The sequence below is a fragment of the Pleurodeles waltl genome, chromosome 9 (genome assembly GCF_031143425.1).
Source record: "Pleurodeles waltl isolate 20211129_DDA chromosome 9, aPleWal1.hap1.20221129, whole genome shotgun sequence".
NCBI lineage: Eukaryota > Metazoa > Chordata > Amphibia > Caudata > Salamandridae > Pleurodeles > Pleurodeles waltl.
The window spans coordinates 896,730,633-896,750,618 of record NC_090448.1 but is presented as its reverse complement, the minus strand read 5'-3'; the positions used below and the strand labels follow the sequence as shown (position 1 = coordinate 896,750,618).

The following is a 19,986-nucleotide window of genomic DNA, read 5'->3' as shown; positions in this document are numbered from 1 at the left end:
TCTGTCTGTGACGCCCCCTCCCAAAGTACACAAACGCCGGCAATCAATCACCCAACATCCATCCACCTCACGACAGCCTCCAGTACCTGCACCCAAAACACCTAAAGTGACACCTCCGACAACCACCTCCTCTTCCTCCACTCCCATACCCCCTCCAGCTACCCATCCCAGTGTTCATCAGAAACTGTCCCTCTGTAAAGTTGACCTTTTTGCCCCCACTCCCCCTCCAATTCATCAGTCCCATTGTAGCGCCTCAGCCAAAAAGCCTCCAATACCAGTGGTGCCTGTTCAAGGTTTTTGGAGTGCACCGGCCACCAGGGCAGGCAGTAGGACCCGGAGCCAAGGCACTGGCAGCCCACCCCCTGTAAAGGCTCTAAAATTGGAAAGTGGACGACGGGACCGTGTTATGACTCCTGGTGGGAAAACAACTGACATGGGTTCCAAGGGGATTGGAGAGTCAGCTGTGACTCCACCAGACGTGGGGAAGGGCCAGAGGAAGTCTCCCCAGCATGTTGTGAGTGTCACGGCGGAGAAGTGCGCCATCATTTCCGGCGGTCGAGACACAACCGCCAGCACCGTTGTTACTGGTCCAGAGACCACCGCCAGAGTCACAGCCCAGGAGGGCCCAAGTATCGTCACTGGTCCAGAGACCACCGCCACCGCCGGAGTCATTGCCCAGGAGGGCCCAAGTATCGTCACTGGTCCGGAGACCACCACCGGAGTCATTGACCAGGAGGGCCCAAGTATCGTCACTGGTCAGGAGACCACCGCCAGAGTCACAGCCCAGGAGGGCCCAAGTATCGTCACTGGTCAGGAGACCACCGCCACCGCCGGATTCAGTGCCCTGGAGGGCCCCGGCTGCCACAGCCCCGCTGGGCAATGATGAAATGTCATGCCACACACCAATGTCCAGTGTAGAGAACGTCATGCCACACACCAATGAACCGCCATGGCAAAGCACCGCTGAACAGGGCAAAGACCGCCATGGCAAAGCACCGCTGAACAGGGCAAAGACCACCATGGCAAAGCACTGCTGAACAGGGCAAAGACCGCCATGGCAAAGCACCGCTGAACAGTCCTGAACCGCCATGGCAAAGCACAGCTGAACAGGGCAAAGACCGCCATGGCAAAGCACCGCTGAACAGGGCAAAGACCGCCATGGCAAAGCACCGCTGAACAGGGCAAAGACCGCCATGGCAAAGCACAGCTGAACAGGGCAAAGACCGCCATGGCAAAGCACCGCTGAACAGGGCAAAGACCGCCATGGCAAAGCAGCGCTGAACAGGGCAGTGCACCGGGTAGGAATGAAAGAACCGCCACATCAGGCATCCTTATCCCATGTGCAGCTGGGACAGTGACAGGACACGACCTTTCACGGGGAGACTCATCCAGGATTGAACAGTGGGCAACCCACCCACTGTATGGACTTGAGAGACTGTGGCTTTGCACTCGCCAGGGTTGAACAGTGGGCAAACCACTGACTGTATAGACTTGAGAGACTGTGGCTTTGCACTCCCCAGGATGGCACAGTGGGCAAACCACCCACTGTATAGACTTGAGAGACTGTGGCTTTGCACTCCCCAGGATGGCAGAGTGGGCAAACCACCCACTGTATAGACTTGAGAGACTGTGGCTTTGCACTTCCCAGGATGGCATAAATGGGCATGGAGCCCCGTCGTGGATCTGGCTTTGCAGTCATCCGGCTGAGGTGCCCCCCCTTCCCTTCCCCCCGAGGTGCCTGTAGTATTTCTATCTGATGCCCAGGCAGTGTTCTCTTTGATTGTGGTCAGGTATCGTTAGTGGGCCTCGCCCATGCATTTTTGGACTGTTGGTGCACGGACATTGTTATGTACATATCTGCACTACTTCTCGTATTGTATATAATTATGACTGATTTTCAAATATATATCTGTATATTTTTGTATGACATGTATATTGGCACATAACATTGATTGACTGATTTTCGCTTTGTGTATTCATTCTTCCGGGGGGATTGTGGGTTGTTACTGTGATTTTTTGAGAATGCATTGGTGTGTATGTTGTTATATGCAAGGGTGGGGGTGGGGGTGTTTGGTGGGTGTCCCCCTAACTTTTGCCTCCCCCATGTCGTAGGTGCAGTACTCACCGTTGTCTGCGGCGCCTACGTAGCTGTTGGTCGTAGAGGAGCAGAAACACAAGGGCAGGGAGTATTTGGAGTTCCGGCTCCATGGATTCCTCGTTCCTCATGGGATATGTTCAGGTGAGCGTTTTCCCATAGCAAAAGCTGTTTCCGCTGTGTTTTTATCCACGGTGAATCCGCCCCGGAAAAGGTGGCGGATTGGCAGGTTGTAATACTGTGGGCGGTACATTGTCTTCTGCCTGTCTGTTGTCTGTACCGCCGTGGCGGGCGAAGTGTTAAAGTGGCTGTCTTTGTTGGTGGTTTCCGCCAGGGTCATAATTCCCTATTTTTTTCCGCTGGCCTGTTTGCGGTATTTCCGCTGCTTTAACACCGTCCGCCAGGGTTGTAATGACCCCCATTATGAGTTTGTGGGGAATAACATGCAGATTTTGGTGTTTAATGTGCAAAAAGCTGCATGATATGCAAAAATAACATATAATTTCCCCTGTTAAATTTCCGCAGGTTTCACCTTTCGAAATTTAACGAAGGTTGAGGTATTTAATGCATTTGATAATTATCGGATGTGTTAAATAACACTTAACTCGTAATTCTGACTTGTGCATCAATGACCCACTTGAAATCAGGCCCAAAGTCTGTATTTCTCAATCTTGTTTTGAAGGAGCGTTGATACCTCTTTGATAGGGTGGTCTTCTAGATTGTATCCTGCACCATGACTGTAAATCAGCAAAAGGTTTTGTTACTCACTTAGCTACATGGTTCATAATATGTTCATTGATGTTCAATGGAACTAGAGTTTTGCTATCCAAGTTGTACTATTGTTATTGAACTTTCCATTGAATTCCATTGCAGGGCATAAACATCTGCATTTTGGGGTTTATACAACGTCTATGAAAAGAGACACAGAGCTCAGGCTAGTCAAGGCTGAGACTCATAAAATATACATCTTCTACATTAAAATATGCAAACCGTACTATATGTATTCTATTAACAAGTCTCACCATAAAAATCTGCTTCGTGTTTTCAGGGAAATGGAAGCATCCATTCAATGCATTAGAAACCAGTACCGAGAAGTTCTTCGTGAACGAGAACACTACAGTGGAAGTTCCCATGATGATTCAAACTAAATATTTTAACGCTGTATTCGACGAGGAGCTACCTTGCACCGTGGTTAATCTGCCGTACAAGGGAAATGCTTACATGAAACTTGTTTTGCCTAATCCTAGAAAAATGAAAGAGGTGGAAGATGCTTTATCAGCAAATACATTCACAAGATGGATTCACCAATCAAACCTAAGGTAGCACAAACGTTAGACTCGGTGGAAAATTCAAGAGACACATTTTATGGAACTGTAAGGACCAAAGTCACCTGGATACATGTTACTCTATTTTATGATATTTAGTTTTTTTCTAGCTGTGCTTATCTTTGAAGCAGGCCCCAAGGGTAGCAGAATACGTTATAGAACTGAGAAAGTAACAATGTGCACTGTATTCTTTTTTCTTTTTCTTACTGTATTGGTTAATTTGTCTTTTATGTTTTTAATGAACTGAAATAGAGGCTTAATGAAGGGGTGAAATATATACTTAGTAGGACAATAAACCAAAAGGAACTATGAACAGAATGTCTATTGTATACACTATATAGGTATGAATTACAGCATAGGTCCTATACAAAGAAATATGAACAGCGAGCGTAATGGAGCAGCAGCTATGGGACACAAAAATGCAGGAAAGAAGGACACCAGCTTGATAGCTAGCACAGAGGTAGGCAATTTTGAAGACACAGATAAGAGTCTCTCAATAGATTGACTGGGCCCAGGAAAGACATACATGGATTCTTGAGGAAGGAAGCTCAAGATTCTTGTGGCACACCACAGAAACGTTTTGTCTTTTTTTGCAAGATTGGTGTCACCAGGAGAATTTCTGAGCTCCATGGTAATCAGACCGTTCCCGGGATGTTCAATCTCTTTACCGATCTGACAGTAGAACCAATGTTCAGTATTTTAAGCAACAAGCAGAACATTTTGTAAATTTATATCGGTTCAGGTTTACTAAGGACTTGCAAGGCAACCCTAGACCTTAACTGGCATTTACTAAGCTAAGCAAAGAGACCATGCATGGCTCTGAGTGGCTAAGTACATCTACGATAAAGCAAGAGAGTACATTTTCCTGCCTTATTTTACCTTGTGGTAGGGAGGTGTTCCATGGTTGGAGTGTGGTCATTCCCACACATCCACTCATGGATTTTGGCACATTTGTGGATTTACAAACAGTTGTAAACTATGCCTTAAATGGTACACCACCCAGATCCAGATGTAACACAGGAAAATAAGCGTGAGATTTATTTGCCATTGACAGGGCAGTAGCTTTAGAAGTCAGGAAGGGGTGGACACAGACCTTAGGCCACTCTTTCAAGCTTGGAAAGGACTACGTAGAACCTCCGGGCAACCTAGCTCAGGATAAGGATACCCTTCCCCACCACCAAGGCCATTTTGTTCCCTATCAGGGCAGAATACACATCACACCACAGGAAAGTCATTCACAGTCATGTGACTCTGGACACAAAAAGGCCCATTTGTACCAGACACCCTTGTGCCATAGTGCAAGTGTGTCTGCTTTACCAACAGGATTGTTTTTCTGCAGGAAGGTATACCTTTGAATAAAAAAACAATCCTTAGAGGCATATTCTTATTTCTATGTGTCCACAAGGAAAGAGCAAGCAATGAGGAGAATATATATTTCTCCTTGTTATGTATCTGTGTGGTAGGCACACCATTTTGGTGCATCCCAGGTTTTCAAATCTGGGTTTCCATCTAAATACATGGGCGAATGCATAGGAATGTCCTTCTCTACCCATGTTACACCTACTTGATGCAAAGTGATGCAAGACAGCTCTATGCGCTGCTATGTGTTACTTCTATTTACTAAACCATGCAAAGCCATGCCAATTCGCCTTGTGAAGCACAGAACATGTTAAAAATAATTTTGTGTCAGACTGTAGTAAAAAAAATGACACAACCCTGAAGCAAAATCATAATAAATTTGGACCCTGTTCTGTGGCATTGAGCTTCTGTAAGTTCACAGAACTCCTCTTGGTCTTCCACAAAGATATCCGCCAAACATTGTGCCAAACCAGAGTGTGTAAAGAGGATGGTAAGCCAGAAGACATATTTGGCAACAGCATGCCTCTCAAAAGAATTGCCCATGGCATAGAAATCACTGGGTCTTCTCTCACTGTCATCAGGAAGGTATCTCCCTCATACACATTCAAAAGTGCATGTGAGAGTGCAAGGTTAGAAGACGGGCTTTATTGTTTGAAGGAGTTACCATCCACCCATAATCAGGCTCTAAATCCAAAGGTGCCTTTGCTCACCAAGTGTAACCACAAGAAGTCTAAAAAAATGCAGCCACTATATAGCCTCCTTTTAGTCAATAGACACAGGAACTGATTTATAGTTGTTTAGTTATGGCAAATACTCAGATTTCCAGAAAGAATGCAATAGCAAATGATAATAACCACACCATTATGCTGGAAATGGAAAATCCTTAGAGGGGCTCTCCTATGAAATTCGGAGTATTTTCTATTCTCACTCACTCTAATTCAGGTCTATTGTTTTGTTTCATCGTTTTTGAGCCATTGACTTAAAATATACAGGCGCTCATATGAATGGATATTTCTATTGACCATTACTACAAAAATTAAATCAGCTGAATCAAAGTTTCTCAACGTTTCCCTTATTATTTGTCCTCTTTGTGGCAACTGAGTAATACACATTTGCTTTTATGACCGTGATGTGGCAGGACTTGGACCTTGCAGTTCCTCTTCTTAATTTATACTGCTTATTTGAACAGCCAATACTTCCACAACTGTAGCATCTCCCTCAAAGGAAGGACTTTGCTTAGAGGAGGTCAATAACATTAACTATGACACGAACTCTAAATGTCCCATCCGCTTTGTATTTCCCTGCCTCATTTTGAGAATTATAAAGATGGTATACTTGATGGTGTTGCTATCAGCGGCTCCACCATTAAGCAAGACAAATCTAGAAGACCTGGTGATGCTAGCAATGGAATTGGACTAGCTACTAATTTTGAAAGGGCACCTAGATACCAATTGTTGTGGCATCACTTCAATGTAAAGTCACCTGTATTGCATGGGAATCTATCAAAATGTCGAAGACGTGAAAGGAGAAAGCTGTTACACTGCCCAAACAAATATGAACTGAGAATGGCTTTTCGGTTGACTTTTGCAGAAGCTCTGACAGTCGAATGGAGCACAGACAAGTATCTTTGCAATACATTTGAAGCACGAATTCAAACTTCTGGAAACTTGCTTTTGTCAATCCAAAACACACCATCAGGGAGAACACCAAAGCCATTGAACAGCGATACAACCTTTAGTTGATGGTGTTAACAACTCAGAGTAATAAGCTTATTAGTGTTTATCTCTCTCCCTTATGTTGCTTTATAGCCCCACTTTCATTAAACCATTACTTTAATACAACAGACATTCTCTACAGCAGCATTTGGTGTTTTTTTCTTAATTAATGTTATTTAATTATGCATCCCAAAATACTGTTCACCGAATACATAATCAGAGAACTCTTTGCTGATCTTGCTAGCTTGGTTATGGTGTTATTGCCACAGATGAGGAAGCATGATGGTGAGTGATAAAATAAGTTTTCTTCCTGTGGGCACTGTGTTAAATCACAGTCTCACTTGAATCAGTTGCCAAAAAAAACTCTGCACCAGATTACAAGGCCCTTGCTCCACCGGAGTGTCACTTTTTGTGATGCTCCAGTAGTGCTGTGCATTGCGCCACATTTATAAGACGGCGCTAAGGCACTTTTTACGGCTTAACACCACCTTGTAAATATGGGCCCCCTTAATGCAGTTTTCTGCGTCAGAGAGTCATGCAATGGGTGTTGCTGTGGGTGTTCCGCCACAACACACATTGCTCTTGTTGCTGCCCCAGGCCTACAAGAAGGTGTAAATCTGTGACAGTGCCAATAACTAACGCCAGGCAAGGGGTGGTGTTAGCATGGCACAACGAGGAGGAATACTTGTATTCCTCCTCGTATTTTTCTTTTTTCATGTGTTCTGCATTCTGCAGCACGCACAGAAAGAGCAAAAGGCCATGAATGATTGTTTATGTGCAGGAAGTTATCCCTTCCTGCACATAAACAATCATTCAAAAATGACAATTTGGTACTTCTATGTGTGCCGTATTCTGCAGCGCATACAGGAGTGCCAAATCACCATTCTAGATTGTTTATGTGCAGGAAGGGACACCTTCCTGCACATAAACAATCAATCCCCTAAGGCAGACACCCTAGCACTATGGTGCAAGGATGTCTGCTTTGGTGCTGGCAGCGAAATTGAGCGTCATCGCAGGGGGAAACACAGGGGTGTGCTGTATTATAGTAAATATGGCGCATCCCTGTGTTTCTAAAGTGATGCAGTGCAGTGCTGCCAATTTTGGTATTTAGTAAATCTGACTATCTGTGAGGATCTTTGGATTGTGATATTTTGGTTTCCTGAGTGTATAGATTACACAGGAGGAAGCTGTGTCACAGAACAATGAGCTTCTATTAATTCCCTGTAGACAAAGTGTATAACCCCAACAGAAATACTGGACATAGTTAACCAGCAGTACCTCCCTGGGGAAGTAGCACATGCTGATATGGTGAAAAGGTCACCACAACAACTAGTAGTGGTGAAGTAAATATTTAGAATAGCACCCTGTCATCTTTTATACTGTTATGGGAATAAGTAAGTAGTGAATCAGAAGGCCCCCCAAAAAGGTTAGACATTTATTATAGGACACTAAAACATGTTAACCCATACCATGGGCAGAGGAGGACATCTTGTGCGAATGGATCCGAGCCTAAAATTAACGTTCCAGAAGGCATCAATTTCCCTAATGTTTTAGCTTAATCAACCATGACTCCTACAAATAAAGTGAGGCTATCAGACAACCCTTGCATACAGACCTTACGGGATCAAAACATTAAGATGTATAGCGTTAAGGTGGCATGTCATTGCTCACCTAAATAGATGAACTGGGTAGATACCAGCATAAATTGAAGGCAAAGTATGAAAATACATCCATCTCATTTTTGCATACTTTCAATATTTCAACTTATTTATTGTGAGAAAGTATATAGTAGTCCATCACAAGGACCTATTTTTGTGAGGTTTCAGTCGTTTAAACCTGAGCTCAAACCCTGGTAGCAGTGGCACAGAGCAAAAAGGCATAAGTCAGAAAAGTGCGTAAAGCATTTACAGTCACCAAAACAGTTAAAAGTCAAAACCACAACACAATAAAAATCCCACTCCTATTTATAAACATAGAGAATATTGTAATAAACAAAAAGAGACCAAAATGACAATAATCCAATAACTATAACTAGTGTCAAAAATTGCAAAGCTCCAGTTGTGTGCAACTGCTCGTGCGATATTGGGGCACAGCAAATTGATGGTCAATCTTAGATGATCACCGGGCAGATACAGGGACTGGGCTTGTCCTGGTCAAAGAGTTACCTTCTGTCTTAGAAACAGTTCTGGAAACCAAAGGTTCTGTCGGCATTCATGCAAACAGATGGGAGGCAAAGCAGGGCTAGACGGCCATGAGTTGCAGGAGGACGGGTTCCAAATGCAGTTATTAACAAAAGAGGGGAAAGTTTGGGTTCTCATATCTTGGCAGCCTTTGATATTGATTGCATCCTTATCGACTGGAAAGTGAAGGAAGCTGCAGGATGATCCGAACCAGCCTTGCCGTGGACAGAGCTCGGCGTTGAGTGGACAACATGGCAGAAGCAATGGTGAGCTAAGGCTCACCCACAATTCACTATTGGTGGATCGGCCGACAGGTTTGTCCCAGGCTCACAACTGTTCTCTAGAGCAGAATTTTACAAAAAGTCCTAACTTTTACGGTTGGACAGGAGGTATACACTCTTTCACCAACCAAGAGAGAGTTCCAGGAACAGCACTGGGGGGTCAGGACTCACTCCAGCAGAAGCCACTAGCAGAGTCCAAAGCTCATCCAATTATAATTAGTCAGCTGGGCTCTTTTAGGAAAAGTGGGCTTCTTGTAACTTTTGTGTTGCTGTAGCTTAACAAAAGGTCATCCAATTGACCCTTGGAGTCCACTTCTTAGTCCTGGGTACAAATGGGAGCTGGTCGATCAAAAGACTCAACAGCAAGTGCAGTCCCTCTGCTGTCTTCCACAGGTACAGTACTATTCTGAAGAGTGTGCCCATGGATGCCAATGTTGTGCCTGGCACTAGCCTGGTGGGGGTTTCTGTCCTGGCCCGTCCTGGAGAAATAGGTAAAGAAATCCCAGGATATCCCTACCTAGTTTTGCAGCAGTTCCTGTGCGCCCTAATGAAACTATACAATTGTGCCCCTCTCTTCCTAAAACCAAGATGGCAAAATCTTGCCCCCCTTGTTGAGAGCACCTGTGTTCAACCTACAGATGTGGCAGGGAAATGAGAAAACCCTTCAATCTAGTCACTAACAACCAGCTTTGGGTGCAGTTTCTCACCCACTAGGATTGGAGCCTGGCTGGCTAGGAAGACAATAGAGGGGACAGGCCCAGGTGTGTGCTACATTTGCCAGTGACAGAGTCCGCATCGTTTGCTGGTCAGGGAGGGACAAGACACAGCCCAGAGGCCATCCTGCAAAATGAAGGAAAACACCTTTCCACTCACATGCCTTTTGACCACTGTCTGGGAGTAATCCACATCTCACCACAGGGGAGCCATCAGCAGTCATGTGACACTGGACACTGTCAGAAGGGTCCTTTTGGCTTAGACAGGAACTTCTTAAAAGTGTCATTTTCAAATTAGCAATATAAATGTGACTTGACTATTACTAACAAAATGAGCCTTGAATCATTCTCTAGGTGCTCCCAAAATGAAGTTAGGCATTATAAGTTTTTATAATGTGCCCCAGTATTTTCCAGTAGGAGCGCCTGCCTTTCGAGACTGAAAAACAACTTTGCAGGTTTTTCATTATCAGGGTATTTAAAACACATACTGTACATTTTCTATTTTAAATACCATACAACTTGCCCTGAGGTTCCTCACCCATGTCCCACCCTAGCCCATGAGCCTCTGACACAAACAGATGCATGGACCCTTGGCACATTGAACGGATGGCGCCAGCCATCCTATTGCTACTTTTGCTCAGCTGCAGCCCTTCCGACACACCTGCTTCCCCAACTTCACTCTCTTTCCCTTCACCCCCGCCACCCGCATACCCGGCAGTGCACTCTCATCATTGCTAGGAGGGTACATGTGCTGCAATAAGTTCCCTCCTCACTAAGGTCATGCCCATACCTTGCTTACGACAGCCTGAAGTTAGAATATTCGTTTTTAAGTTAATAAATACATTTTGTGGGTTATATGATAATTAAGTCTGAAAATACTGTTTATAGAGCTTTGTTTACAAAGGCAATGCAAATTTTGTGTTAAGAGAGGGTTGTTCTATTTCGTATACTGAATGAGAGTAAAACATTTTGAGCACACATTTCTAAAAACTGTTCCTGGTGTTCCATTGTTAAGACTCATTCCCAATACTAGAAGAACAATGAGAAATTAAGTGCCAGGCATTGTACCTTATCAAGCGAGAGGTTGTAAATCAAGATGAAACATGCAATGGGATATTCATTTGTGTATCTGTTAATTGGGTTCAAGGTCCATTTCATCTGAATCAATCTACATTACATTTTCTAGGTCATTTCCTTCCTTAACCTGCCAGGGTGGCTTCTTACACAAAGTATAATGGTTCTTAATATGATATTAAATGGTCTTCTGCCAAGAACTCTGCATTTCATTCTTCCAAATCTGAATTTAATTGATCATAAACCTAATTTGTTATGCTCTATGAGCCAATTACGCTTCTGGCTGGAACTATTTACATTATAATTACAAAAACCATCATTACTTATATGCAGGTCACAGAGTATGTGACTGATTTTTGCAATGCCATGCCTAACCACTAATGTAGCAGAGGAAACCTGTCTGCCAAACCAGCGATGGACTGCTCACCAAATCTTCTGTTTCTTGACATTCTTTGGGGGGGAGGGGTCACTCGCATGGCTTCTCTGTGCGCGGAAGGAGTCACAATGGATGAAAGACTCTTTGATCTCGCAACCGAGACTCAATCTGACTCAACTTGACCTATGACCCATTATTCCACTCTACAGCTGTCCCCTGGGACTCTGCCTTCTTTCTTCTGATGCTGGTCCATCCTGGAGCAAATATGGGTCCTAGGATTTTACCACCAAAGTAGGGATATATTCACCAGCTCCACATTTGAAGTCTCATAGGATGTTCTTGAAGTATTCTTTCAACAAATCAAGGACGTATGCAGTTTGCTGCAATATCTATGTGGATTAAATTACATTTAGTTCTGGAGGAAGCACCATTAAAAATGGTTGTGGACATCAGTCTTAAATTAGATGGTTGACCCACCTCCATCTTTGCTGGGTGCTCACCAACAAACATAGGGCCACATTTATGAAAAGTGGTGCATCATGTCATGATGTGCCACTTTTCTTTCCCCCATTGCACCCACACCACCATGTGTGCGCCGTATTTATGATACAGTGCACCATGGCCTACGTTAGGGAACTACAGTCAAAAAACATTGATGTTAGTTTGGCGCTTTGCAGGTTTAGCGCTAAACATTTTGTTGCTAATCCTGCGAGGTGAAAGGAGGCCCATTGAAAACAATGGGAGTGTCATTTTAATACCTGCCTTAGGCAGGCATTAAAAATTATGCTAAGCATGGCACAGTGGTATCTCATAGATTCCACTGCACCATTTTTCTGGGCCTCCTACCGCCCAAACACCCCTTGCATACATTATGCCAGGTGCAGGCATAATGTGGTGCAAGGGTTTACCAAGTAGAGCAATGCATTCATTGTGCAACTTTGTAAATATGGTGCGACGTTTTTGCCAACCTAATGCCACATTAGCATAAATAAATGACATTAATATGGTGCAAGGTGGCAGAAGGGGCTCATAAATGTGCCCCATAGTATTCCTGATGAGCTGGCAAGAGGGATACAGCCTTCTGATACCCTCTAAATGGGTGGGGAAATGGCAACATAGGCTACAGGGCACCCTCTATTTTTGTTAAATGTTGATTGCTGCTCTTTTCTAAATCAGGCCTGTGTTGAATAAGGCATAATACTGAAGTTACCTATGCAGGGAGTGTATCTTAATTTGTTTGTAAAGAAAATGCAGAAATACAAACATCTCAAAGCAAAGGTAATTTTTTTTTTTTAAATTGAGGGAGGGTCAAGCTATATATTTACCAACAAAATTGGCCATATTTATTGACTGAAAACGTGTACTTCAGGATTCTGACACAGGATGGTGTGTACAACTGGGGGAAATCAGAAAATGTTGTCCTAATATATTTTATTTTAGATTTTAGGCAGGGCACATGAGAGCAAAACAATGTGTTATTGAAGGCTGTAAGCTTCTGCCTGGGAGCTGTGAAATGTCCATATATGATTCAGGTGGACCCAGCCTGTGAGGGAACATTATAAAGAGTGGGTCCAGAGTTTATAAAGAGTGTAGATACCCATAGTTTAAAAAATAGTTTGTGGAGTTACAAGCTTTCAGGTTTCACAACAGGCTTCACAACATCACACCCCCGAATTTGCACACAGTATACTGGTGCGCTATACCTTGACAACAGAATATCAGGTATTGTACTTACAAGACTGTTGAGTGCTATTTCATCATGGCGCGTTTTAGGGATAGATGGGTTGAGATCATCTCACTCCATCTATTCCTGAACACCTTTGCCTGCTCCTAGTCTATAGGAATTTTCTTTGAATCCTTTATGGCCGGTTCAGTACTGTGCTGGTTAGGACCAGCTTTGCACTAGCACAAAATATATACACACAGTACCACTGCCCTTTAAGGCTTAATATTTCTCCAACATACATGGATTTGCTCTGCTCCTAAGTGGGGCACACTGGTGTTTACCTATGTTAGTGTTCAATATTAATCAATGGCCTTATGCAACATAATACAATGTTGTAGTGCTAATGGCCTCACAGCACGTATCTCTTCTTTTCCCTCTGTCACAGGCTTGTAGAACTTTCCCTTCCCAAGATTTCAATAGCAGCATCCTTCCCACTGAAAGATACTCTACAGGAGATGGGAATGACAGATGTATTCACTGACCATTCAGGTCTGTCTCGGATTGCTGAAGGAGTATCTTTGAAGTTGGCCAAGGTAAGAAGAGATATGGGTAGCAGCTTAACACGTTGGTGTGTAGTTGGGTAGAAGGTCTTTGTCACATTACAGATTAAGAAAATTGGCCAGATCCACAAAAAGGATTTCGCCCATTATTTCTATGTGTTAATAATTTATGTTTCAAATGACCAAATATATTTTGCCATAATTGATTATTGTCAAGATTAAATTGTGTCTAGCACTATAATCTAAGAAAATATCTACAATTACTTTTAGTATATTATACAATACTTCAATTTATTAGCACATACATAGGATCAAATATATAGTGAAATACATTCCTTACATATACTTATTCATTGCTTTCAGCAATGTAACAACATGTACAGCCCCTATTTTGACAATCTGGGGCTTAAATTGCATTGCACAGATCTCTACATTATTGTTTCTTTCTTATCCATATCTCTGCCCTGCGGTCCACTCGAAAGCATTAAAATGCTGTTAATGCATTTGAGGGAAGCTCTTTACAAACATCTCAAAGTAAATAAATGTCTAGAGGCCTGATTATGTGTCAGGCTAGATGGTATTCCTGGGTTGGATACCACTTCCTCAGAGAAGCTTTTTTTGCAGAACCTGGATTTTCTAGGCCCAATTTTACCAACTAAACAGTCTGGTGCATGTCCTGCCAATCAACTCATTGTGGCATGGTGGAACTACTAGCATAATATTAACATTGTGGCTAAATTAGAAAACGTCCATCACTTCAGGATATTTGGTGGAGGTCAACCATGTTCTACATAGTTTCTCATTTATTAGCCACTAATTTTCCTACCTTTGAGTGTGTGTTGAAGATGCTGTGATAGCATTCATGAAACTGCAGATCAGGATCTGAATTGTGCTCTAGTCTCAGTGTGTGTGTGTATTGTAGATTAGTTCAAATTCTAGTTCAGGTAGAGTGCTCAGAACTGTATAGGGGATATCCTGGCTAATTGCAATGTTGTTGGTCTGGGTATGTCATGCCACATCTCTTTTACAACTTCATGACATCATCTCGTTAGAACTGCAACAACATCATCAACAATGATAAAACTGACTTTGTGTAATCTAATGATTATTCCACCCTACCTTCTTCTTCTGATGAAGATTCTCTTCTTGGAAGATGCTCGGACCCAGACCAACATGAAAAGCTAGACCATCGCTGTTTTTCCCTTGCCTCCTTTACCCTTTGTATTACCTGTTTCCAAATTCATCTTTCAGATAAAATTATCAGGGCTATTCATGAAGCTAACTTACACCTGTGGGTATGTTACACATATAAATTTACTCTCACACTTTTGAGAACTTTACTACTTTTGATACATCGCTATTTACAAGTATAAAGTAATTCAAAAGATTAAACTTACATGTCCCACCCCTTGAAAGGTGGATGGAGCCAAATTTAAGAGTGTAAACTACTGCAGCGAGAGGGAGCCGTAGTAAGGTCAGCACCAAACATGGCCCCTAAACATTTATTTACTTTGCGATATTTGTAAAGAGCTGCAAGCAAATGCAATTCAGTTTTTTATGTTGGTGTCACTATCTTGTATATACCATGTCAGATTCATGGGTGAACTACCGTGATCAAGGCTATGGACGAAATGCGTTGGTTGGACTAATTGCATGAATAAACTACACTTTGCATTCAGGCAGTGTCCGTGACTTCCTTGATCTTTGGATGTGTGCAGCGTTTTTTATATCTACATTTTAATGTTAAAAATGTAAATATGCTTGCAAAACAAACATCATTTTACGGTAACATATTTTAAGAAATAAATAGTAACACGTATTTCTAATATAAATTACATTAATTTACATGAATTATATACCTAACATTTTGTAATTTTTGATCCTTAATAACTAAATATAAACATTTTACTTTTGTTGGATTTTTTAAAATAAATATTTAAAAAAAGAATGTTAATTTAATATATTTAGATTAATTAACTATTCAATTCAGAGCAAGATAAATGGTGTGGATCATTGTATTTTGTTCTACATGTAAAATAATTATAAAAAATGTGTTTAATATTTATTTATTTGGAATGTAGAACACAATTCAAAAACACTCTACAGCACAAATAACTTAATTTAAATGTAAAATAAAAATGCTTTAATATATCAAATTAAATAAAATCATATTTCTAAAATGAAAAACAAATCCTACCAAAAGTACAAAATAAAAATATGTGTTATTAAAATCAGAAAAAGATGCTGTAACTGAGGTTCCACAGCGTGCAAATGCATAACACTAAGGGCCTTATTTAGAGTTTGGCGGATGCGTTACTCCATCACAAACGTGACGCATATCCCATCCGCTGTATTACGATCTCTATAGGCTGTTATGGGATCGTAATAGGGAATATGGGAAATCCATCATGTCCGTGGCTGAGTAACCTCCTCCGCCGAACTCTAAATCAGGCCCTCAACCAACAATTGAGGAGTGAAATTGTTTCTCATGTGGAAGTGGGCATAAACATTAGATGCATCTACCTATGTTATAAAGTTTTATGGTCCCCATTCTAATCAAGTTTAGACATTATGGGGGTCATTCTGACCTCCGCGGGCGGCGGAAGCCGCCCGCCTGGCGGGAACCGCCAGAAGACCGTACCGCGGTCGAAAGACCGCGGCGGTCATTCTGATTTTCCCACTGGGCTGGCGGGCGACCGCCAGAAGGCTGCACGCCAGCCCAGCGGGAAACCCCATTCCATGAGGATGCCGGCTCCGAATGGAGCCGGCGGAGTGGAAGGGGTGCGACGGGTGCAGTTGCACCCATCGCGATTTTCAGTGTCTGCTTGGCAGACACTGAAAATCTTGGTGGGGCCCTGTTAGGGGCCCCCAGGGGCCCCACGACACCCGTTACCGCCAGCCAGGTTCTGGCAGTCAAAACCGCCAGAGCCAGGCTGGCGGTAAGGGGGTCGGAATCCCCATGGCGGCGCTGCCTGCAGCGCCGCCATGGAGGATTCCCTTGGGCAGCGGGAAACCGGCGGGACACCGCCGGTTTCCCGTTTCTGACCGCGGCTGTACCGCCGCGGTCAGAATGCCCATGGGAGCACCGCCAGACTGTTGGCGGTGCTCCCGTGGTCGTTGGCCCTGGCGGTCCATGACCGCCAGGGTCAGAATGACCCCCTATGTCTCCACATCTCAGTTCCTGCAACAAACAGAAATCAGACTTACTAAAACCGGAGACAAACAGCTTCTCCCTTTGACCCCCATCACAATAAATACTAAATAGTATTCACCAATGACAGTAACATCTCAGGGCTCATTTAAATATACCTATTTACCTTAGCACACCATTGAAGGCCACAAACATGCACAAATGTTGACTCTCAAGAAGCATAGAGCCTGATTATGATCTTAGCGGATGCAATACTGTTAGAGCGTCAGACCTTAATAAGTAAACTTACAAGGGGACATGAATAGGTCGATGAACCATTTGACTCGCATTTAGGATGTTCCCACCATATCTGAAATAAACCTGCAGCAAACTGTTTTTCCACCATACCATGTGTTGTCTGATTTATTTAATCCTTTGTCTGCTAAGTAGCCATTTACCAGTGTTTGCCGGAGAGGATTGCCGATATCAGCCCTATGGCAATGCCCGCAGCACACGCAATGCACCCTTGTAAGAGGACAGTCCATTAGTGCTACATTCTGGCACACTCATCCCACACTCTACTCGCCAGGATCCCTGTGAGAGTCCTTCACGTCCGGCGCTCTCTCCTCATCATTTCCTGCTCCTGGTGGGCTGGGGCTAGATACTTAAACCTGCCCTATCCAGGTGATTTCCTTTTTATTCCCCCGCTGGACAGACTGTCATATCAAATGAGTATTAAGATGGGACACCTCTTCCATGGCCTTTAGTAACTGGAATTCAGAATGAGTCATGAAGCACCTTTCAAGACTCAGAAAGCCATTTTTGAATCACAATAATGTGTTCAGGAAATACAAAAACATAATTTTACTGTCACAAACTGTGATTTTGTGAATCACAAGGTTGGCAACTACAAAAAGGGCCTACTTGATTGAATGCCTAATGAATCTTTTGATGACAAACGGAAATCACTTCACACTTTGGCCTCTTGATTTGGTGTGTCACTAGAAGCTAGGCAGCCCTATGGAAGCACTATGGATATGCATGCATTTAAAATATAATGTTGATTCATGAGATAATATTGTTTTATTTTTGCTGACTTTAAGTGAGCGTAGAAGTCAATCTGTTTTCAGATGACAGCTCAAAAGGAAAGAACTTGTTAACAGGACCCAGGCGGAGATATGACACCCTTTTATATAAAAATATTTTGCTGCCAAAGTACTGAAGGTTCTCATTTATTAGTGATCACCATTTTGGGCACTATTATTTTGATAATTTCACTTAAATGACAAGGTGCAATAGGATGAATCTAGGCTTGCTGAAACACCTCCCTTTGTGTGAAAAGGAGCTAGACTAGTGAAATACTCCCCTGGGCCCATAAAACCTAAATAGTCTTCACAATCTATCGGGATGGAAAGGCAGAATGGTGCGGGCCTGAAGTATGTAGCATGTGCACTTCCAATCACTGTTGTATCACAAGTATCACTAAGAACGATGCCTTCTCAGACCCTATGCTGGCCCATCCACCATACACCCAGACCCTCTTCCTCATTATGGACAGGCGTGGGTTAGAGTTAATGATAAAGAAGTTGTAAATGAAGCCAATGGAACACAACATACAGTGCCTGAAGTAGCCAGAAATATGAAAGCATACAAGGAGGGGACAGAGGAGCCATACGCTGTAGGACAATACCATTCCCATGAATTTATGAAAAAGTAGCACATTCAACTATTAGAGTAAAACCATTTCATTCTTTCTTTTCCCCTATTCTTTGGTTTGAGGTAATGTTAGTGGGGGAAAAAATACAAATCAATATTTCAAAAAAATCTCCATAAATCCTGTCCTATCAGAGATAAAAATGGCCAGAGCAGACAAGGTGATACGCATTTAATAAACAAATGTGTCGTTACACCAATCCTGGATAAGGAATGAAGCTTAAGTCTTGCTCTCGAGTGGTAGAAATAAATTATAAAAGAGAGGTTGAATACAAGCTCTAGCACCGCCTAGTACGCAGGCTGTCACGTAAATAAAAGCAAGCCTGGAGCAAAATTAATATAAGTTATTTTAGTGTACATAGGTATTTTACGCAGAAGCCAACTCTTGAATATCTTAAAGGGAGTAGGAGTTCTCTAATTGAGGGGAAATTTGCAAAAAAAATAGCATTGAAAAAAAGGCCATGAGTAGAAGGGGTCGGATTTGAATTTGCAGTGAGTTCTTTACATCAAAAATGGAAGTCTGCAGGACACTGAGACCTAGCGGCTTCTGAACTGTCCTGCAGAAGGTGTTAACCAGCAAGAGGGTTAAGTGACTGAAATATTTAGTTATGACGTCTCCTGTGATCTGCAGACTTTTAAGCAGGGTCAAGTCCACTCATCTTTCTCATATTGATAAATTCAGGGCAATTAAAATGAGGTAATAGCAAAATATTTTCTTTATGGTGTGTATAAGTTTCAAAAGTGTGGTGTGAAACCCTGGGTTTAATAGGAGTCATTTTTTACAGAACTATTCTGAAATAATTTCCAAATTTAGTACTTATGGGACCAAAGCAAGGCTGCACTCAGTAAAATAAACATGGGAGAAATTAATGGTTTAGAGTCAGGCATTTTTCAGCAAGGTTGCAAAATCACAGTGTAGAGCAGATAGTTTGGCAAGCGCCTAAAGTGTAGCAACGGATCATGGTTGGCTCGCTCTAGCATTGTATAAGGAAACAGATATCTTTCTCCACTTCCCTAGGCTGTACATAAAGCTTTCCTTTCTGTGGACGAAGAAGGTACAGAGGCTGCTGCCGCCACACTTGAGGAAGGGGTCCCAACTACCATTATCACAGAAGCGAATTTCAACAGGCCGTTCCTCCTCTTCATTTGCAGCCAAGAAGACCATCACATTTTCTTCATGGGAAGGGTTGAAAACCCACTAGAAAAATAATTAGAGGGCCAATGCCTGGTTCGGTAAGTACTGCATTAACCAAGGATTTTGATGTGTTTTTTTTAGATATAACATGCAGACCCTCATGCCTCTCCGAACTCTTTGCATGGTATTGATTTATAGAATTAGACCATATATGATATTTTACTATCTACATACTATCAGGATTTCTCACTAAAGTAAGAAAATGTTGGACTTTTTTGCTTATGCAGGGTCAATCTTTTTGCCTCCTTCCTCCTATTTTTTCTGACCTGTTGCTGTTGGCTTTTGAACTCTGAGCACTTCACCACCGGTAACCAGTGCTAAAGTGCATATGCTTTCTGTGTAAATTGGATTGTTGATTCGTTTATCCATGATTGGCACATTTGATTTACTCGTAAGTCCCTAGTAAAGTGCACTAGAGGGGCCAGAGCCTGTAAATCAAATGCTACTAGTAAGCCTGCAGCACTGGTTGTGCCACCCACATAAGTAGCTCTGTAATCATGTTTCAGACCTGCCACTGCAGTGTCTGTGGGGCAGTTTTAACTGTAAATTCGACTTGGCAAGTGTACCCACTTGCCAGGCCTAAACCTTCCCTTTTCTTATATAT

At 42.7% G+C, this 19,986-nt stretch overlaps 1 protein-coding gene across 1 annotated transcript in view; it reads left to right on the top strand.

The window, feature by feature from the left end:
- Nucleotides 1-19,397, top strand: part of LOC138259756 (alpha-1-antitrypsin-like) — a 32,946-nt gene extending 13,549 nt beyond the window's left edge. Inside the window, exons 2-4 of the mRNA XM_069207643.1 lie at nt 3,144-3,414; nt 13,230-13,377; nt 19,206-19,397. Of these exons, the coding sequence (XP_069063744.1) occupies nt 3,144-3,414; nt 13,230-13,377; nt 19,206-19,397 (611 nt within the window). The remainder of the gene's footprint in view (nt 1-3,143; nt 3,415-13,229; nt 13,378-19,205) is intronic.
- The last annotated feature ends 589 nt before the right edge of the window (nt 19,398-19,986 follow it).